This window comes from Nesoenas mayeri (genome assembly GCF_963082525.1).
Source record: "Nesoenas mayeri genome assembly, chromosome: Z".
Lineage (NCBI taxonomy): Eukaryota > Metazoa > Chordata > Aves > Columbiformes > Columbidae > Nesoenas > Nesoenas mayeri.
The window spans coordinates 61,057,476-61,080,281 of record NC_137542.1 but is presented as its reverse complement, the minus strand read 5'-3'; the positions used below and the strand labels follow the sequence as shown (position 1 = coordinate 61,080,281).

The 22,806-nt window shown below is 39.7% G+C and overlaps 1 protein-coding gene across 2 annotated transcripts in view; it reads right to left on the bottom strand.

Moving 5' to 3' along the window:
- Nucleotides 1-4,318: 4,318 nt before the first annotated feature.
- PIK3R1 (phosphoinositide-3-kinase regulatory subunit 1) overlaps nt 4,319-22,806 on the bottom strand; it is a 62,637-nt gene continuing 44,149 nt past the window's right edge. Inside the window, exons 1-10 of one of the 2 annotated variants that reach the window (XM_080361926.1) lie at nt 19,031-19,451; nt 15,317-15,419; nt 14,544-14,642; nt 14,239-14,419; nt 13,640-13,765; nt 12,477-12,619; nt 12,021-12,197; nt 11,840-11,908; nt 9,373-9,543; nt 4,319-8,913 (exon numbers count right to left, since the gene is read on the bottom strand). In XM_080361926.1, the coding sequence (XP_080218052.1) occupies nt 8,724-8,913; nt 9,373-9,543; nt 11,840-11,908; nt 12,021-12,197; nt 12,477-12,619; nt 13,640-13,765; nt 14,239-14,419; nt 14,544-14,642; nt 15,317-15,419; nt 19,031-19,046 (1,275 nt within the window). In that variant the 5' untranslated portion in view covers nt 19,047-19,451 and the 3' untranslated portion in view covers nt 4,319-8,723. Of the gene's footprint in view, nt 8,914-9,372; nt 9,544-11,839; nt 11,909-12,020; nt 12,198-12,476; nt 12,620-13,639; nt 13,766-14,238; nt 14,420-14,543; nt 14,643-15,316; nt 15,420-19,030; nt 19,452-22,806 lie in introns of those variants that run through there. The other variant, XM_080361927.1, reaches the window with a different exon arrangement.

Genomic DNA, 22,806 nt, shown 5'->3' with positions numbered 1-22,806 from the left:
CAGTAAAAGGTGTTTTCTTGAATCATCTTAATAGAGGATGCACTCTTCTGTATGTGATACCAAAAGAGAGATTCTGTCACACACAGCTGGCCAGAAGAGAGCACACACAGCCAAGGGACTTGTGCTCAGGGAAGACAACTTGGGTCCAGCCTCTGGCCGCACCCCATTGGAAGCCCATGTGGCCCAGACAGATAAGAGACATTTTCTCCACTGGAGAACTGTGGACATGCCCTTGCCCATCTGTGCCTGCCAAGATTAGAAGGGGAAATGGACATATCATGACAAGATTTCAGTTTTAGTAACACTGTTATTGGTAACGAAGATCAAGACATTTTGAAACATCAACATCATTCAATTACATGTGTTTGTACATGACTTGGCTTTTTTTTTTTAATCAGTTTGTCCTCTTGTCTCTTCTGAAATACTCACAGCCCTGAAAGAGAGCAGTTGCGCACATTTATTCACCTGCTAGGTCAGTCTGTCTTCACCTAGGAGCACTGTTATTTTGTCTGTAAAACCAAAGTGCCTACTGTTAAAGCGGTGCAATGCCATGAACCCACGCTGAGGATCTTATTCACATATCCTGAGGTCTCCTGGTGCTTATGAATTGTTTGACAGTCCATGGCTTTCTTGTTTACATTGCATGTTATCAGCAGAGCAACAGCTGTCTGCGTCACAGCTTCTCCTCTTTCATCTCAAGTCTCCTGAAGCTTCTCTGCGAAATTTTGTTCCTGCCTTAGACCTGTCACTGCATCTGCTCTAGCTACGGTGCTATGCAAGGCCTGGTCTCCCATTTCACTGGACAGAGAAGCTCCCCAGATCCTTCTCAGCACAGCATTCTGCACTGAAAGTTCTGGTTTAACTAGGGCAGGTAGGCATGTACTCCTGTACTTAAAAAATATCGTAGGGCCTGCCATCTCCTTGAATTTTCTACGTAGTAGATGCATGGGGAACTTCAGACAGCTCTGCTACCCTGAGGCAGAGCTCAGCATGACTGGGAGGTATTTTGTCTGGTCCTTCCTGTCTTAGTTTTATTGTCACAATATGCCGTCCTGTGTTCTTGGCTATGGATCAGCTAGAAGGAAAATCAAGTTCCCTAAGTTTCCCCTGGTTAAGAGAGGAAACACAGGTGAGGTGACTAACAAACTGATCTCACTGAGAAAAACCAGCAGCATGTTCTTCATCCATGTCTTTTCACTTGACCACATGTCTGAGACCAAATTGTTGGCATGGCATGGCAAGAGACCAAATTGTTCCCCCAAAGACAGGTCTACGGCTTTCACATAGACCGGCCATTGGAAGGCAGGATTTTGCCCTGGAGCAGACAGAGATGCTGGTGGTATCCTGGCATTACTGCTTATCTGCGCTCCTCTGTGTGGCATCCAGCATTGCAGCTCCAAGCAGAACACGGCCCAGCATCTTTTTGAACCTGTCTGCCACCTGCACAATTATTACAAAAAACCCCAAATCTATAAACCGACTGAACTTCCTGCCCCAAATTAACTGTCCCTTATCATTATGCCTAAGAGCAGGAGATATTGCAGCTGGTTCTGGAAAGATTAAAGCTGAACTATCTATCAGCAGGGAAGAGACTAAGTTCGTCTAGCCTCAGCTGCCTTAAAGCTGCACATCTAGTGTGAGCCATTTCCCTGGGCTCCCCCTCCGGCTGATGGAGGGACTCCAGAGCGTGATTCACTGCATCCTAAGAATAGTGCCCGAGGTAGGTGGGGTGAATCACCCCGGGGAATTGCCTGGCTTCGATGACAAGCCTTTTGTTTAGGTGCTTAAAATTAGATGAGATGAATCCCACTTCAAAATATGCAGCCTCACTGTCTTCCTGAAACAGAGAAGAGCTGCAAGTCTCATGTGCCTGCAAACAGATGTTGTTTTTAAGTGTCAGTCTTTACCCAACAGAATAATAGTTCTGCATGGGTTTCACAGGGAAGGTGGAAGGTGCCTGCAGCCCCAGCACGGTGTAATCTGCATCCTTGCCCAGAGGATGCGGTGAGAGATGTGAAGCTGTTCCCTTCGTATGGCCTGAGGGCACACAGAAGACAGCATCGGCATGAAGTGCTGCCATGGGTACCATGCTGCCATGGGTACCATGCTGCCACGCAGACCAGACGTGCAGTTCCCTGAAAAAAGGTCACCAAACGTTGACTTTTGGTATGTCTGCTTCACCTAACACCACGTGGACAAATCTGCTGAAGTAGATGGGTGGTTGCAGCATCAAAAATAAAAAGGATCCAGCAGCCTTCACAGAATGTTTGTTCAACACCAAGCACAACATTTGTAGAAAAATAAACCATGTAGGAAATAAATGTTTATAGTGGAAGAAATGCTCTTAGGTATGAAGTAATTATCTTTCTTCTCAGGTTACAGTCTTCTAGCACGTGAGGAATACCAGGCACATGACAGTGAAATAATTATCTGAATTAACTACATTCATGTCTAGTTTTGTCAACAATATTTGCTCAAAGACCTGACGGCAGGTTTCAGATCCTTTTGTGTGCTACCTGCTAAATTTTTCTCCTGTCAATATTTGCACACGTTTAAATCAGTAGCCTAAACTCCTTCTTTTTCAGTATGCAACGGTAATTTCTTCATAAGGGCAGTGCAACAGGAGGTGTCCTTGCAACGCCAGTCTGCCAGGAAACGTGGCCTGGCACAGCCATGGATAAAAACCTGATTTTTCAAAGAATTATCAGGACGTTTCTGCTTGTCTGGTTGCCCTTCAGAGGTTAAAGTGCGGGTCCCTGCAAAGATTATCCAAAATTTGAACAGTGGCTGATCAATCGATACCTGTTTGCCCAGAAGGTCCCAATGGAGTTTCTATTTTTGGCAGTCTATTTATTTGAGGACATAGGTCCTCAGACGGACTAAAAAAAAAGAGAACTGTGTCCTCAGCAGTGCTCCCACAGTTCACGTTTTCTGTTATTTCGGAGGTGACAGGGAAGGCCTAGTGCCTTTTGTACAGCTCACGTCTGACGGGAAGCGTGTCTGACTCCGTTCCCCCGCAAGCTGTCCTACAGGGAAATACAAACTCCCTAATTTTACCCTTCTTTCCAGCCAGGGGCCCTGTCAGGAAAGTTTGCCATTTCCTCAGTTTCCACCCTCTAAACCAGGACCCCTGTGGGGTGTCAGGCCCCTGGGGTAGGTGTTGGGTGTATCCTAAATGCAATAATTCCCAAAGGGTCCCTCTGTGAAGAAGAGGGCTGCTGCCCATGGTGTAAGGGAGGGTCGTAGTGAAATCTGCCAGTCTGTAGATTTCTGCAGTTCGTGGTCAGCCGGTCATAACTTCTCCCAATAGCTGATGATGGACAATGCGTGACTGTGACCTGGCTGACCTTATTTTCAGATGTTGAGCTCTGTGGCAGCAGCTGAGTTTGTGTTGCTTAACATTGGCTCAGGGGGCAGGAACGACATAAACTCAGTGTCTGTTTTAGAAGAACCAGCTTACTTAAAAAAATAGCAACAAGTACATTCATTGGAGACCTAGCCCGACTTTCTACTAAGTGGGCTAAAAGTATAACAGCCTTTAATCTGTGCTTCTTATAACATCTAAGGGCCAGTGAAAATCGTGTGAATATTTATAATTATTCCAAGCCTGTCCTGAGTACCTGAGTCAGGGGTTATTATGTGACTGTGAGCAAAATGTGGGCAGATTTTGCAATGGAAACATTTAACAGAATGTGAATAGGAAAGTGTCTCTGCTTCCAGAGCGGCTGTCTGACTTCCCCGGTGGACCTCTCCTGCGGCAAGATATGGATGGGCCTGAAGAAGTCAGATACCACACACCAATAACAAGGGGAAGGAACCAGTGCTTCGAATCGCTCTTACCCCAATCTGACCCAACCCCGCTTCCTCCCTCTTCTTCATTCTCTCACGGTTTTTCACCATCAGATGCAGCCATGAAACTGGTCAATGACTTCTAGCTACAAAGGCAGACAGGCTGGCTTCATGGACATCAGTGACAAAACTCCCACTCATTTCAGAACCAGAACTTCACCTGCAGTGCGAAAGGTGTATCACAGATCATGAATACTGTACTGCTTTTGCAAGCATATGTCAGGAGCAGAACTGTCGTTTTGGCTACGTTTGACACGAGACTGTTTTGGAGCTACTCAACTACTCTCTCTATCCACTTCAATACACAGAATGGCTGTGAGTCTGCTGAAATTATTCGCTCCCTAGTTCCCTCTAATAATATGAGCACCTGGGTCTCGTTTCAAAGTAGGCCACAAATAGACAGGAAGAGCCAGCCGAAAATTCTGGCAGACAGACATCTCAGTCCTTACTGAAGCCTCAACAACCAAAATGCAGTTTCAAAACAACCTTTATTCTGCTTGAAGACTTATTACAATTTTTAAAGCAACTTAAAAACAAGACACAGCTCCATCAACTCTATAGCTTGAACAAAATTTCAAGGAGGCATGATTCCATTGTTGCCTTGTAAAGGCAATTTACAAACCACTTTACCCTCCACCTCCTCAAAGACCATTTTTAAACAAACTAATCTTAATGTTTTAAAGACATTTAACAGAACAGAGCTTTATTTTTAAAAACAAGAATAAAAAAAATAGCAGCATCTTGGGCAGCTAATGCAGTCTCATTAGGACAAGTGCAATGTAACATTACCAACTCCCACAGTCCAGTTTAGTCTTCAACTGCAGTAAATACAACATAATTCTATGTAAAATGTTGCATTTTGTAACCTTGTCCCATGGGAGGCATTGTGCTTTGAGCTGCCCATTTCTAAAAGTGACCCTGGAAAAAAATAATATCAGGATTCACTTTCCCAACTTAATACCATGCATAGCAAAAGCACTGTGTGAAAATCAGCAGAAGTTATCCCCATTAGAAGCATCTGAATGTTTTTCCAAGCATTATTATTTCATTGCCAATTACAAGACAAAGCCATTTCTTCACTACAGAACAGTTGACATCAAATAGAAAATCTGAAGATTTGGTTTTAGATTGCTTGACAAGATTTCTTAGATAACTGAACCATACAGACAAGTGTTTTTTTTAGGTTTTTTTTAAGTTTTTTTTTTTTTAAAAAAAAAGAAAGAAAATATCCAACAACACAGAAACTCAGTTTTCTAACTGTATTTGGAAACATGCTGCACTCACAAAGGTCTAGTGTGCACGTGTATGTGTTTTTAAACAAAGTTAATGATACTGCTTACTGAATTAAGCAAAATGATCATGTTGGGAGGAAACGCAGCTATACTGGGATCTATTCATACATAAACACACAAGTGTCCACACATATGCACAGATAAACATCCCCAAACCTGAAAATTTAAACTTAAGGAAATCAGAAACTCCTAATTTTGCTTGTGGGTTCTGTGTTACGTCTCATGCCTTTCAAGGGCCTTGCGAAAGTGCTGCTGCAGTGCAGCATAACCTAGGGATTTAAAATAAAACAAAAATTTCACAAAAGCAAAGAACATAACAAAACAAATCCCAACCTTCAATCGTATTAGATGGAAAAACTACATATTGAAAGAAATACAGAAAAGCACTGTGTTTCTTGAGTTATATCCATGTGCTTTTTTTCTACGTATATTAGCCTGCTCGAGATCAAATCAAAACTGGAGTGAACAATATGGTACATCAAGGACAAACAACTCTGCAGTGAATAGGGCCTTGTCCTAGGGCTCTGTGCATTAAGGAGGGAGGGAAATGCAGAGGTCACACAGTATGTAAGTACCAAAGAACGCCCACTGGAGCCAATTTGAGGGCGTAAGTGACCCTTGCAAATTGCACACACCCTGTGCAGGCAGAATGTCCCCTCAGGAAGCCCTACGCACTCATCCTCACAACACAGCGCTTACTCCTCATCGCTGCTCGTGCAAGAAAAGCAAGTGCCAAATTTGCACACACACTACTTTTTTTTCTCTGCTACAACTACAGACGAAGACAAGATGTACAGGGACAGATGTACAACAGGGACAAATGATGTCCCATACTGGGCTGGGCACACCAAGGACAAGGCCCACTGACAGAGCAGAGGTTTTCTTAACACGAGGAAAATTAGATCCAAATGCCTTAACTATGATAAAATTTCTTAACAAATGCTACGTGAAACAACAATTCAGATTACATATATTTTGCTTATAGAAAAAAAAATACAATTTTACTCTTAAAATATTTAACATTTAAAAATGAATATATGTCCAAAGAATATCTTGGATTGCTACAAGTGTTAAATTGTTGTATACTGAACTGATTTGTAACTTCAAGCCTGGTAAAATAACTGGCAAACTAGGGTAATTGTTGGTGCTTTTCATAGCAAAGGCCAGTTATTAGTAAACCAAATTTACATGGTCCTACAGGCCTGAAAAATAGTGTGGAATGAGGAAGGGAAAGCAACGATGACTAAACTTCTATTCAGAGAAAATATTCAGAATAATTTTGTAAGTGGTAACTATCCCAAAACATTAATGTTGGTTGAATCCTGTTTCCTGATATAAATTCTAGTAAGAAAATACATCTACAGGAAATCACAGACAACCCATCAAATATAAGAACACAAAATCAAAATAAAATCAAAAGCCTTACAGCCTCAGAAATGAATGAATAATGTAAAAATTAAAAGATAATATAAAAAGTATGGGAGACTGGCAAATTTATTATTATTTCCAATAGCTTAGTAAGCACTGCATACTTTGTATTAAAACACGTGTGTCTCTTCAACAGAGCTATTATGATAGAACTCCACGGGTCTTACTCTTGATTGTGTCTGCAACACCCTTTAATAGTAAAGGGTCTTGCCTTTGCATCGTGGTTAAGAATTAATTCATGTTAATTCACTTAAGTCAAAACTTTTCCAAGATTTCTCTGAACTTCATTACTTTATCATTTTGCAACGTGTGGTCAGGACAATAAATAACCATTGCAAATCACCCACAGTGAATTGTCCCAGAATTACTAATAAGTTTGCTCTAGTGGGATCCATGTATCTGTTTCCTTTAACAAAACAGAGTTCCGTAAGACTCTGGTGCCTGAAATTACTGAAGTGTTCATTTTGATATTGCCTCAGCCTACAAACTTACGAAAATAAATCCAAAATGTTAAATATGATAAACTAATCATTTTCAAAACAGACATTTTCCATCCTTAATTAGCTCTATGTTGTATCCAAACATTCTCAGTAAGGTGACAGCTTTTTTTCACAATACTAATACAGAAAACAGACTTAGGCAACAGATTAGAGAAACTTCCTTCATATGAAATGAAAATACCTTTACATGCTCACAAGAATTCTGCCACAGTAGGTCAAGAAGAAATTTATTTACTATAAAGAATGGAGTCATTCTGAAATCCAAACTATCTATATCCCCATAGACAAATTTCCTGTTTTGAAATAACTATCAGAGAAAGATACACAAGTTTTTGTCTTTCAAATACAAAGACAATAATGATAGAAGTTCAAAATGCTTCAAGAAGCAAACGTAGCGTGGTACCGTATTCTAAAGATATCTCTGAAACAATATTGTTGGACTCAGTGATATTTTGTAATGTTCATACATTTCTTATTGAATAAAGCAGCTTTGAAGCTTATCAGGCACTGCCCAACAAAATATTTAGTCAAAAAAAATTACGAACTTTTAAAACTTCGAGCTAGTAGCTCAATATTCTATACAAAGAAAACTGTAAAATCTTTCATAGTTTTAATTCTGAAGCCAACTCTTGCGGGCTTCCTGTACAATTAAAAAAACAAACAAACAAACAAAAAACAACAACAACAAAACAACCAACAACCAAACAACAAAATGAATAACAAAAAATAATCATCAGGAAAAATATTTTCAGGCAAAAGAATGGAAGGAAGAATAAAGAAGACAAGGAAATATGAAAAAAAACAAGCTTAACCTGTAGATATGCTTGAGAGAAGACTACGGCCTAAAGAAAATTCAGCATTGCATAGCACAGTCTAAGAGTTCAGCTTTCGGCAAACAGAAAAGGGAAAAGAGAAGCAGTTTGGTATTGGTAATTTCCATCAATGATAGTTAAGTCATCCAATACTATGTACATTATTATATACTGTATGCCATTGAAAGTCCTGTTTTCTTCAGTCTTAAATATATTCTCAAAACAGGATTTTTAAACGTCTAAACAAAACACTTCCTGGCACTTTGCTATCACAATTACTCTGACCAACATACTGTCACTGAAGTCCTTTTAAAGTGTCCCTTAGAAATGAAAGTGCCATTCTGCTACATATCATTCACCAGAAACCAAAAAATCCACAATGCTGTGTGTCTGGATCCACTGAGTGCAGCAACACCAAATCCAAGCCAGGTCGTGACCACAAAATTCCAATAACCGAATGACAAAGACCTCTTACACCTTGTGTCCGGAGAATCCAATGTTCTAGCTGGTAAAGCTTCAGAAGTGGTCGTAAACAAGCACCATGGTTAAAGGCCTCTATGTCCCTGCAGGGAGATCAGGTTAGGATTTCTCTCTCTTGTGTTTTCCTTTTCTTAAAGAAAAAAAGCACTTCAGATTAGAAACATATGTTCACAGCTTCGTACTGTGATCTCTCCCACTGCAGTTGTAAAGGAAAGCTCTAGTCCCATCTGAAGACAGATAGCTTTGATACTGCAGCTCAAATTCTTGAGTAAGGCTGAAAGGAGCCTTCTCTCTCCAGAGGCCTCAATGTTGTCAAATCTTTTCTTTAGAAAAAAACCAAACAGCCCAGAGTATTAAGATCTTCATCGCCTCTGCTGTGCATATACTGGGTAGGCTAGTGTGACATTGAGAGAGTCATTGTGCTGCACGAGTGATGTGTGTTGATAATGTAGCACCAGTTCTTTGAGTGAGTTGTACAAGTTATATGGCTCTGCAAATCCATACCCAGTGGGCGTTTTGTTTATCACACAGTGCTTTACTTCTCCATCCACCCTAAAGAGGAAGAAAAAAAACACAACCACTTTTTAGTTGTTCAGTACAGTAAAGTTAAGCTAGAAAATAAAGCATTGGCAATAAATCTTAAGATTCTAGTCATTACATAGAATTCCTGCCTTCTGTGGTGGCATAACACTAAAAGCCTAGGTTTAACCCAAAATCCCAGATGTTGTGTTAGCTTAGGGAGGCAGTAAATAGGCAGGACTTAGCAGCTGCACATAAAGGAGTGCATCCATGCTTTTGTTTCCCTACTGCGTGAGGCTCATCTGCGGGAATGGTACAGGTTTGAACTGTGTAGGAAACAGAGCAGCGATAAGGATGGCCTCAGGACTTGCTGGTCTGCTTCTAAGCACGAAGTTCCAGTGGGATCCACACATATCTACGTGTCTTATCTGTCCTGGCTCAAGGTAGGTGCCTCGAATGTTGTTTACATCATTCATTAATAATGGTACGTACACAACAGAGCAGGCATAGCAGCCTTGTTTGCTGCTCTCCCGAACAAGGAATGTCCCATCTCGCTTTCCCCGCAGCAGATTTTCAGCTTGGCTTCTATTGATATTTCCCACATTCCATGTTCTCTCATCATGATGGGGCAAGTCCTCATCATCTTCTACCATTGAGTATTGGCTGTTGAGACAGGACAAAATGTGTGTTTGTGAAACAAACAGCAGGGCAAAATCCATGAATTTTGTAGTCCTGATTTCATATTACTTGGAAAAAAAATAAGTCAGTCGTTAGTAGGATGCCTCCCTGGTAAAACTAGGGCTGTCAATCATGTAATATTGCACCATTTAAACCACCTAACAAAAACGTAAGTTCTGGTTCTTGTTTCTTTTAAAAACACCCATGTAAACCTGAAAAAGGATATAAAAGGATACTGCATTATCTTTCAGAATCTGCTGCAAAGTACTTGAGTACTTCTACCATTGCTCACTGTTTTGGTAAATAGCAAACCCAACGAAATCAATATCCTCTGAGTCAGCTTCATTTCCAAAGATCAGAATCCTTGGTCAGCAGTGAAAAATCATGCAATGTATCAAGTACAGCTGCTGCTTGGGAAAGCTATGAGCTGTTGTATAGGTAGACAGATTATTTATAGGGCAGATGGGTTTGTGGAAAGGGCGGAATAGTGGAGTGCTCTCTCTCTCCTTATGAACACAGTATTACAACAATATATAACATAGGGCCTTCTCTACCAGAACAAGCACTACCTGATTCAGTTATATAGAACCCTCTGAGCTAAAGCCCACCATGAAAGAACATGTCTCTAGTTCACCTGTGTGGACACCACTTTGATATTCTGCAGTTCCAGAGCCCCCGACTCACCCAGTAGCCTGCACTGGTGGGCGCTGCCTCTCCTGCTCAGCTTGCAATCAGTCTGTGTTTGGCTAGTGTATTTATTCTCTCTGTAACAACTTTTTAATCAGTTTTCCCTGGTATAAGAAAACATAATTTCCCACTCATCCACAGTTCTGCCTTTCTGAAGGCTCTCAAAGTAGTCTACAGAAATCAGCACTCTCACACGGATTTCAACTTTTCAGAAAGAAGGAGGGTTCTTTTGTTTCAGACAACACCTCTCTAGGTCTCTTACAACATCATGCTTCATCCTGTATGATATTCAAATGCATTCAGCAATGGCTCTATTTTCAACCAGCACCTGGAGAAAGTGATTCCTGTTTTTCCTGCTGCTCTTTGTATTGATTTTTTCCACATTGCAACCTTTTCTTCTAAAGTCATATTCTGAAAGTTTAATGTTTCAGCAGAAACCTGAGCACTTATCAGACTCACTGGCAAGGAGAGCCACAGAGCGAGAGAAAAGGAAGATTTTCTTTAAACAGTTTCACTTACTACTTTGATGCTACATTAAAACTACGGCCTGGCATTATTTTTTGTCTGATGTTTAAGCGATGGGAGTACCACTGGAAACAGATGCCTATGTATTCTCTATGATACCACCTTTGAGCTGTGCGTTAAAACATGGATGCCATTTTTATCCCCCGCTTCTACCAGTGCAGCCACAGCGGAGATGCACAATTTGCAGCACAACAGCAGGAGACTCAATAAACCAAGTGAAATTAAAATAGATGTGGACAAGGCTAGAATGTAAATCCGCAAAACAGTTGTTGTCAGTCTGCTGCTTTTGCTATATGTTCAGCCAGACAGTGCAAAAGGCATGCACAGGAAACTACACAGGCAGAAAATGTTGATATAAATATTGCTCAGACAACTATGTTTCTGTATCTGTCCATTCTTCACTGTTACTACACTTTTGGTATTATTTTGTGGCTTGCTTTAGTTTTAATTTGGTCTACATTCACACCATCCAGGTGGAATGTATACATTAACCAAGCCCCTGTCAGAAACAATAGTAAGCTGAAATGACAGAAATGACAGAATACCATCCTGCCATTTCCCAGAAAAATTAACCAGACCACAAAAACAGAGAAGGACCACTCTTTAGCATATACAATTTTATCATTTCCAATAACAGCAAAGTGATACACTGATGTGGGTACCACCACACTAGATAGCACCATAGTACCGATGCTTGAAATTTGGAAAAATCCTGCCCATGCCTAAAAGACCTTCTGAACACTTTATCGATCTATATGGTATCTCTATCAGATACTGACACCTTATGATCTTCATTTTGCTGGTAACAATAGAGACACCGGTTAAATTCCAGTGCTTTGCTAGAGTAACTTGATTTTGCACTTCCCTGAATAATGCTGAGCAGAGGGTGAGACAGAGTCCTTTCTAATACTTGCATGATGTAGGCTGCCACGTGTTAACAGTGCACATCGTTACTGGAGAGCTAGGCTTGAGATTTCCTCTGTGTGATACAGGAATTAAATATCCTTTATCTCGCTTTTGCGTAAGACGATTTGAAATACCCGATATATTTAAATCTTTTAATACTCACTCTTCTGTATTTTCATTTCCAAGCCACTCATTTAGCTTCTTTTGTCGAACACCTTTTTGAGTCAGCCACCTGGACAACAATTGCAAATAAAATGAATTGTTAGTCACAGAAGTTGAATACCAATTAAAAAAAAACCCAAACAAACTCATATAAAAAATTGTTAATTCATAATGATACTCACATCAAGTACTGGTCTCTTGTCTTCCTCAGCTGTATGAGGTCTGGCTTAATGCTGTTCATACGCTTGTCTATCTCTCTATATTCAGCTGCTTGCTTCTTCAAATCTTCTTCTAATCTACGCCTGCTGTCCACAATTTCACTTATTCGGGACTTCAGTTTTTCATAGTTGTGCATAATTCTGAATGGAATAATGCAGTAGGTTACGCTCTGTTGATGTCTTATTCATCATTTTATAATCTGCTATTTAGTGGTGTAGACACTTAAGATAACAGATTATTTTTCTAGACGCATTTTGCCAGTTCATATCTACCCCATTTAAGGCTTGCTCTGCTTACAACAGAACAACTTTAAGCTTGCCATCATGCTTTAGTTTTAGTTTAGTTTTAGGCAGATCTATACTTGGCATTGTTTCTTTCTTCAAAATCATACAATTTGAAACGTAAATACAAATACTGACCTTTGTATTTCTTTTTCATTTCCTTCTCGTTTGAATTTTTCAATGTATTCCTTACTGTATCTTTCTTGTGTCTGGCACTGCTCTTCAAATATTTTTATTGTTTCATTAAATGCTTCAATAGCTGTTCTTTTCATTTGAATTTCCTGAAAATAAAATAATTGTTATTACTGTTGTTATCACACAGAGGGGATGATTTATTGGCTTGTGTCACAAAACCACTTCAGTATATTGTAACAGAACACTGCAATATCCCTTTACCAGAACACATTCTGTTTGCAGAGCCTTACAACAGAGAGAACAGGTCTGTGCTAAAGGCTGTTGAGATGAGGCTTTCCATGATGATGTCTTCCAAGAAAGATAAATTGCTAGACAAAAAGCTACCTACAATCTTTCTTTTGTATAAACAAGTTTTATTTGTGATTATTAGAGCTTTATGGCAATGCACTTTGGCCATCGTACCAACTAATGTCCTTAGAGGCACATCTGTCTTTCTGAAATAAAAGTGTAAGATATTGGCCAGGACAGATCTCGAGTGGTCAGTCATCTATCTGGTCCATCCTCCTGCCCCTATATTGCTAGTCAACAGGTAAGTGTTTTAAGTTATTAGTTCAAGTTGCCTGCATGTTTCCACCTGTCTTTGATTATTTTTAGGCATATTTCCTGCACATTTTAAGAGGCATTCTTGATTTTAGATCCGTAAAACAGCACTAATTTGCTGGCACTTCAAGACTTGTCTACTAATTATTTCCTGCACTGTATCTACACACGTCTTCTTTCTACCCTGCACGTATTAAATCAGATCCTTAAAAAATTAGTAAGAAAATACAATACCTCCCTGCAAATACGTTTTGAAAACTGCAACTCAGCTTGATGAGGTCTGTGTACAAAGGTGTTGGTAAATCAAGGTATTTCTGTGCTTGCTTTGGAAGCAGGTCAGACTTGGGCACAGGGTGGGTTCAGTTACAGGTGACGACTGCTCAAACATGAGTAAGGGATTCTACCATCCTGAACAAGCACATCAGATATGCTTTCTCTTTTGGGCAATGGTGGTGATGGAGGAAGGGAGGGGGAGGAGGATGAAGATGGTAGTATGAATTTACAATAATATTCTTCTAAATCTACAGAAGCTTTCCCCTCTCCCTCTGGATTCAAATCTAGCTCACCTGAGATGTTCTTGTGTAGTCTTCATAAAGCCTGTCATACTCTCGGCTTTTTTCTTGGAACTGGGTATTATATTCGTGTAATTTCTTTCCCACTGCTTCAATACTATCCTCTTTTACAACTTGATCCTGGAATGATGAGCAGAAGGAAAGATATTCCGTGAAGAAGCAATTACATTGCACAGATTCTCAACATAAAACTGCTTAAAAATGCCTAGATAATTACATGGTAAATGTGACGGCTCTTTCACCAATATGGAGAGATAATACACTATATGCATAATATGCAAATGAGATATTAGTGACAAAAAGCAAATTTTGCATTGAAACTGTTCAGCTTTATATTGAAAATGTTCTATTTCATAAATAATCAGTGGGATATCTATTAATGTAAGTTTATTTCTTAATAATGTATCTGCAGTATTTAAAGTTTTAAGTATTTATATGCAAGCTGTGGAGTTGTTAAACAAAATATCCATTTTTATACCCACTTTGTTTTTTCAAATATTAACAGAGTTGAAGTTCTTCATGATACATGACTCCCCAGTCAGCAGAAATTTCTCTGTATTTAAGTGAAACACGAAGAATATAGACCAAATTACCTGCTGGTACTTAGATACTGGATACAGCAATTTTACATCCAATTTAGGATTATACTGGGCTAGAGATTCATTCCGGTAGTGGTTTATTAGCTCAACCACAGAGTTGAAAGTTAATGGGTCAGAAAAGCCATATTTTCCATCACGATGAAATATTTTGATTAATTTGTTATTTCCTCCTTTCCTGAAAATAAAGTTTGTTGAAAAGTTAGGCATACCTCAAGTGCTATTTCCTAAAGAACACTGTATTTTAAATGCAGTATTGCATTTACTGTCAAGTATTAGAGACCTAGCACAACTAATCTCACCTTAATGTAAGTGTGTAGTCCCCATGCATTTTGGTTGAAGCATCTCGTACCAAAAATGTACCATCAGCAGTGTCTCGAAGCTTCTCATTTACCTCTTCTCTAAAATGATAGCAAAAGTAACCAATCATTTCGGCTGCCTCTCACTCATTTATTCTCTCACTGTGCTCTAAATTCTTCTGTTTTAAAGTAAGGTTTTTTTATAAGCCTTCTTGATGTCTATATTAATAAATAAGTTATTTAATAGCTTATTCAACATTGCTGGAGAACAACTGCGAAATAAAAATGGTATACCTTATGTCCTCTCACTGCTGGACAAAATTATATTAATGCAAAGGTCTTTCTGCTTGTTCATACAAGCCTGCACAATTGGAGCAGCCAGTGCTTGTCTACTGTACCTATATATAGTACAGTTAAAAATGTTGCTAATATATGGCACTTGTCTGGCTTGTTAACAACTGTGCCAACAGTTGAGGTTCTGGATGAAAGATAAGAAGAAAATACTTATTTCTTGGTGTTGTCCTTTCATGACAGCATTTCCTATAGCTGTCTTAAAGTAACAGAACAATAATTTCACATACTATGTTCTGACTGCCAGTAACTTTTTAGTCATGTTTGGAATAAAACCAACTGCAACATGTTTGTGGTGGAAAATATCCTAAAAATGGCTCTTAGAACCATAATTTTTCTATACTTAAGCATAATACATGTACACAGAATAGCACAGCAAGAACACAAAGCTAGATATTAGAAATAGATGTTTTGAGCTGATTTACCTTGAGATATCTCCCCAGTACCATTCAGCATCTTGTAATGACATGTTGTTATTCATGCCGTTGTTAGTTACAGTATTAGGTTTCGGTGGCTTAGGAGGCAGTGCTGCAGATGAAAGGGGAAAAAAAAAAGTTGATTATAACTCATTGAAAGCCTGACCATATATTCCTTGAAATTACACATTACTACATGAATAAGGGGAAAAAAAAAAAAAAAAAAAAAAAGAATAGTTACAAAATAGAGTTTTTGATCACTAACAGTCTTAAAAGACATTGAAGGAATCAAGATATTTTACTGAAAACAATATAATCCAACAAGATGTACTGTTTCAAAAAAGTATGTTACTTTTGCAACAATATATTTTAAGCAAAATATAAGACCATGCTCATCTCCTCCCTCTCTGAAGAAAGCATTTCAGGAAAAAAAAAAAATAAATTGAAGTTTTGCTTTTACCTTCTTCCACTATCTTCAGGTGAATATAAATAATAAAACATGTACATTTTTTTCCTCCTGTGCAACAATCTTAGAGGAATGTTGCTGCTTCCTCACCTAGAAGCTGAGTAATAAAAGCTGCAAATCCACAGCAATACAGTGTATTTTAAGAAGAAGAAAAATTGGGTTTTTGTGATCCTCAGCATTCTGTGTGATGATTTGCCAAAAGAACACTTTCAGAAACCCATCTGTGACCCAAATATGCCTTGTGTTAATCTTAGTATTCTACAGAATAAATTGTGTTCCAAATGCCAGGACTGATTAAAAACCACATCCCCCTTTTCTCAATGTCAAAGCTACATATGTACACCAGTGGGTGCCGGAGAAGATACTGCAGCACTCCTGACTTAGTAACAAGGGGGACTACATTGGAATCAGGATTAAAAATCAACCCAGCTCTTTTAGTTCTCCAGTAAGTACATCATTCCTTATGAACATCTCTGTCCTGTATATTATGTCTGGCTACAAAAGATGATGTTTTTAAAGTTGCAACGAATATCAAGATAGCATAATATTTTTAGATTATATGAAAAAATGATGCAATATCAGGTATTCAATTAGTTTGCCAGATTTTAAAATCTGCTTTTCCTTACACAATCCAAAACAATGATATGTAATCACTGCTTCAGGCAATAAAAGTGTTACTACAGCATCTCCCTTTAGTCACAGTGTGGAACAGGGATAGCAAAAATAACAATAAAAGAAATACAAAAATTTTATGATATAACATCAGAACTAGAACTACATCTGACAGAATAAAATCAAAACAGAAACAGGTCAATTCAGTAAAAATTCAATTAAGTAAGCAGACAGGTATTTCTACAAGTTATGATTCTAATTACTATAATCATGCACTAAACCACAATTTAATTCTAATTTATGAAAAAAAAGGAAAAAGAAAACTATTTGTATCAATGACAAAGTAAAGAAATGCTACATATCCACTAAGAATTTTTCAGCAGCTATTGTAAAGACCAAAATGAATTAAGTCTTCCATAATAAGACTGCAGTTTTACCTGGTGGATCCATTTCTATGTAAAACATCAAGTCTGTGCCACAATTTATATCTGTCTTAGGATATTCTATATCCAGTTCTTCCATATTCCAAACAGTATTGTACATTTGTATGAGTTTCACTGAGTAAGCTCAGATACAAGAAAAGAGTCAGGCTCTCTTTGTAATGGTGTCTTGGAATTCATTTTAAAACCTATAAGGGGCTGCACTGTAACCTATTACATCATAATCCTCAGCCAATCATGTCAAAATAATGTCACCAGACCACTCCTGTTTCATCATTTTGTTCTACATTAATCTTAAAAAAAAAAAAAAAAAATCAGTTTCGGAAAGCATCTGCATTTAGCAGAACTGCAATGTAAAGCTGGTACTGCAAACAAAAGGGGCGAGCGGCTGCGCTCACCCACCTGCCCGGCTGGTGCTCCTGACCGAGCAGCGTGGTACAGTCCAGCCTGGCAGCATGACAAAAGGCTGATGTGCTGCAGCACGTAGCTCCTGCACACAGGCGCACACAGCACACAGGGCAGCTCCCTCTGGAGCGAGGTCGGTCGCATCTCCGTTGCGCTCTCCTGTGCGGGTGCCTCAAGTTTACCATGCAAAAAGCTTCAAAAGGCTTCTGGACCTGCTGTACAGACTAAAGATGCGAAAGGCAAAGGAGAAAGGCTCTGTGTGTGTGTGTATTTATGTCTGTGTGTGTGTGTGTGTATCCTTTACGCACCCACATTACACATGCATATGTACATGTCTCCACATAAAGAAATACGGATTATGTTTTTAAACTGTACAGATTCATATTGTTTTAATGGACACACAGGTCTGACACACTTGACTTTATTATACAAATGGTGCTTAATGCAGAGACGTCTTCCCCCCCAAAAAATCATTTTGTAATAAAATACAGTTCCAATCAACCTAGATGAAATAATAATAATAATAATAATAATAATAATAATAATAATAATAATAATAATTCTACATTCAGCAGACTTGCCCAAACCATGGGAGAAATTTAAAACTGAACATCTTGAGAAGTGATTTCGCTGAACATAAAAGGCCAGTCTGTCAGGATACAATGAGATTTAATCTGCCTTTTCACTACCCTGTTCTCATTGAGATATTTATCAAGTTAACTGTTTTTAAAAGCAACGGACCCTTGCCAGTGTCTCCTTCCTCACTTTATGTCATCAGTATCCTTCTACCATTTAGAAATATTCCTTCTTAACTCCCCCCCATTTCTCACTGTAACTCTCTCAGACCTCTTAGAAGAAACATGGACAGAACAGACAATTAATTCCAGAGTAGAATGCTCTGTAAAGCAATGTGAATGCTTTATGTTCGCTATAATCTATGGAGGCAGAAAACCAGATACCAAAAATAACCACAACAAAGAGTAGCTGTAGCAACTATCTGTGCCTACATCATAAGAAATCCTAGTGTGGCTGAAATGTGCTCTATCTCACAAATACTCATTAAAAAAAATTAATACCATTTATATCCTTCCCAAATATTTCACACATATCTACCCCTGCTCTGTGCCCCTCAGCAGCTTACCCCTTTTAGACAAGCATTAACATACAAGAACATGTCTGGAGTACTAACAGCTACCAAAAAAAAATGCATGCTAGTTTGCTTTATACGTTAACAAGCTTAAATTGATTCTGAAGTAGACTCTCCCCTCCCTGTTTAGGTAAACATACTCCAAAGATTCCTTCCATTTCCAAAATGAAATGGGATACTTAAAATCATCCCAGACACAAGTCCAAACACTGAACTTGGTGGTTTAGCCCACCTGCTACCCAAACAGTTGAGTTGCCAAGGTAATTATTTAAATTAGGTTATAAAGATTTCCTATAAAGACTACATTGCTGCATTGAAGTCTCATGTGGGATCAGTAAGATCTTTTTATTCAATTGAATAAGGGCTGTCAGGAAAAATTACTTCTCCAGGGTTTCACTGGTAGCCAAATTTCGGACTGCCCACATGTGTATAATCAGGTTAGCGCTCAGCTCAGACCAGCCTAGCTTGCAGGCAAGAAAAGACAGCCGGCAGATGGGCGATTCCTCATTCCCAGTATGACCCAGAGAGGTGCTGAGGCACCCGACTTTCACTCACGTATCTTAAGACCATTGAAAGCTCTACCTGGTAATCAGTTACAGTAATGTACTTCCACGAGGTGAGAAGAAAACACACAGAAATTCAAAATCACTTACTTTGTAAATTATGCATCGCAGATGCTCGCCCTTGTAATACAGCCTGAAAATACAATCCAATAACTTGAAAAAAATAATTGGTTTTCTCTTATAGAAATCTTGCTTAAAAAAATCCCCCAAAAACTCCTTTTACTAGGAAGTTTCTCTGAAGCAATGAAGAAAAAAAGATTCTGAAAAAGAGATTGCTCTGCTTTCCAACCAATGTTTCATTAAAATCCCTTAAAAAAGCTGTAACATATATTGAGAAAAATCTAAGCCTTCTCTCTCTTCTTAACTGCTTAAAGCTCTGTGCTGTGCAGGAGGTATCCACTTACTCTCTGGTTCATCATTAAAATGTGAACCTGACTTTAGTACAGTTAAAAAAAAAAAAAAAAAAAAAGAAACCACCACCCTCAGTAGCTTGCACGTCTCTCTCAGATAAAGATCTCAGTTTCATGATTAACTTGGGCAGGTTCAAATATTTGCTGAGCCAAGGATTTCAGGTGGGGGAGGGGGAGCCAGATTCAAAGTAAAAGTTGTCATCAGCTAGCAAGTGGCCAATGCAGGGCTAACTTTCTCATTTTAGCTAAGTAAATGAGAAGACCATTGTAAGAGGCCTTAAAATAGTCTCTGTCACTGGCTGCTGAGTGCAGTATTAAAGCTGAGAAAACTCCACGAACAGCTAAATACAGAAAGTGGCAAACTAACTTACTGCAGAAAAAAATAGCACCAAAAATACTTGAGAAGAGATGCATCGCTCAGAGCAGCCCTGAGCAAGCAAAGAGTCTGCTCGCAAGCACAGCATCACCTCCTACACACTCATGCTGGATCACAAATACAGGTGCTGCCTGAGGACCCTTAGCATGACTCTATGAGGCATTTTATCCATTTCCTATAAACTGAAAATAGCAGGAAAAATACTTGACCATATCCATGGTATTTTCCAGCGCATCAGGATTGTTCGTCTCTTGGGCAGGCAGGCGGGAAAGGGGACTGTACAGAGAGGGAGCAGTTTAGGTCAAATATTATTTTCCTCAGTGTTTGGTGGAGATCTGACTTGCTAAAGCAACAGAGCAGCAATGGAAGAGCCTGCTCCCCTGCTTTGCCTACAGAGGTTAACTTCTTTGCCAGCTTTAGTTCTACAAGGAAATAGATTCAAAGCGAAAGGAGAAGCAGACCACAAGATTAAATTCAGAGAAAAATGAGAAGGGGCTTAATATTTTCCTCCCACTTGTTGGAAACAGCAAGAACTTCTAGTAGCTGTGTTCCTTGAGATCAGCTTGTGCTCCTTAGAGCAGTCAAATGGCACTGAAAAGTTTTTATAAACCAAACACTCCACCTATGCTCCTCCTATGCTACCGAGCTCACATGTACCTCACAAAAAACCCCATGTATCTGCCGCACATTTTTGATGTTTTACAGTTGATTGACTAGCTTCATCTATAACAGTCCCTCGCTTTTCTAGTTTTAGCTTTTGCCTACATGAACAACTGCCAGTTTTATATTTAATTTAAAGCAGCACAGACATAAAGGTACAGCTTCTCACAGTAACCAATATGCCCCCTATTTATTCTTAAAATTACAGAAGGGGTTGATAACACTTCTATAGGGGCACCACAGAGAAACATATTCTCAAAGGAGAAAAGACAACCCAAACCCAGTTCACTGAATTGTTTATAGTTTTAAAAAAAGCACAGGTAGCCACATAGAGATAAAAGATAAGGCTTTGTCCCTAAGTCAATTCTTTTTTTTTTTTTTTTATTCCAGTGCCTTACGCAAAAATGAGTTCCTAATCATCCTGCAGAAGGGAATCAAGTATCTTGTCCAAAAGCAATACTGGAACACACACACACCTGCATATTCACACAATTGCCCTATCTTGACTTTTTAAATTTAAATTTAAAAACCTCGAGTCATGCTCATTGAATTTATAGATTTGTATTTGCAGAAAGTCAGCAGCCTACTATTTTCAGCAGTCATACTCAAAGTGTTCTTCTACCTATACAGCATTTTTTTCCTAAAACTTTATGTACGAAGCAGGAAGAGAACTGATCAGGTCTGACAGGCTCACATGTCTGTGTTACAGATACTAACATACACACACACACACCTACATTAATCTTTAAAAAGTCTAATAAGGTCGTACATATTGTTCCAGTTTCGCCAAATACTTTAAATCAGGTATTGGGAAACATAAAGCATAGGCTGCTGGCAAAACCTAAAACAAGAACGCAGCATTTCTAGGTATGGTGATTAACAACCATTCTGCTCTCCGTTAAACCGGGCAGAAAGTCTGATTTTTATTACCTTAGAAGGGGAGCCCTCTGCCGGGTGAGGCACGGATGCGCAATGCCGTCTCCCCGGACGGACGGCAGGACCGACCGCACCGCCCTCCCCGGACGGACCGCAGGACGGTCTGCACCGTCCCCCCGGACGGACTGTCCTCTGCTCTCTCCAGACAGGGCTCGGCATTGCCGACAGTTCAGCCCAGGCCGTGATACGATGCAGGAAAGTCCTGACAAGGGGCAGCGTTCCTACATTTGTTCGTGTCCCCAAGACATGACTGACCAGGCAGTGGGGCGAGCCTGAGCACCAAAGTAGTGCAGGGGATCTCTGCGTCTGACCCCAAGGGGAACAGAATCAGCACAGACACTCCCCTGATCTGGCAGTTATGCTATCGCGTTTGATAACATTTTGCGCAGCTAAAAGCTAAAGGTCTGCATCTTGGCAATACTGCCAGGACTGTCACACCATCCCAGTCACATGTAAGGCAGTTCTCATTACCTCAGTCATTCTTTACCTATGGCCCTGTGAGGAGTAAAACCTACCTCTTCATGCACAAAACTGCAATATTTTACAGCTTGAGCCATTATTTACAGTGTTATTTACAGGAATACACAGCCTAGACAAGCAGCTCAGCCTGAGTTAGAGCACAGGCCCTCGGGGCTTCAGTCTGCCCACAGGACGGCAGCTTCGTATTGCAGCTCTACCCCTGCTCCCCTCAGCCCACCTGCCCACCTCACCACACCCTCCCGCCACATCCCCCTTCACCTTCCTGGGGTAGGACACACCTTAATCTCACACACCCAAAGCCACTGCGTGCTCCTTAACACCTCCCCGTCTCCACCAGTTCCCCCTGAAAATCCTCTGCCAGCTCTCCCATTGTCCACTGTCCTGTGCACAACCTGCATCCCAGCCGCCAGCTCCAAACTCACTGTCTGCCCCCAGCACACAACGGGCCCCATGGATGGCTCTGGGACCTGCATCCAGGGCAGGTCTCCACCAGACGGGAAAGCCAGGTGCCTTCACTATCCCTGAGAATTAACTGAAAAAAATCCAGTCTTCTATACCTACAAATGTAGCCTGTTTTTTGCATATTTACCTTTAAATGCACATGCACCTTCACAACTCTGTATGATGTGTGAGACATATGCAGCACTGCTAGCTATAATCTGTTACAACTAAGATTTTTTTTTTGTCAGACTGCTTTGAATAGCATATTCAGAGGCATGCTTTTGCTTCTCACTGTAAAATCAGCATTACTCTTCAAATTATGGCCTGTGTGGCTGATCATCAGGTTAGGTGTTAAAACAAGGTGCTAAATCACCTAGTTTGACCACTAACATCATCTTTTGGCTCTTCTGCTGATAAAGAATGACACGGGAGTCATAAAATGGATCTGATTACTACTTCTTCAAAACACCAACCGCTTCTCCAATCTTACTTCTCCTGCAACATTACTTTGTCTTCACCTACTACACACAGAGGCACAACAGGTATTTTAACTTCAATACTTT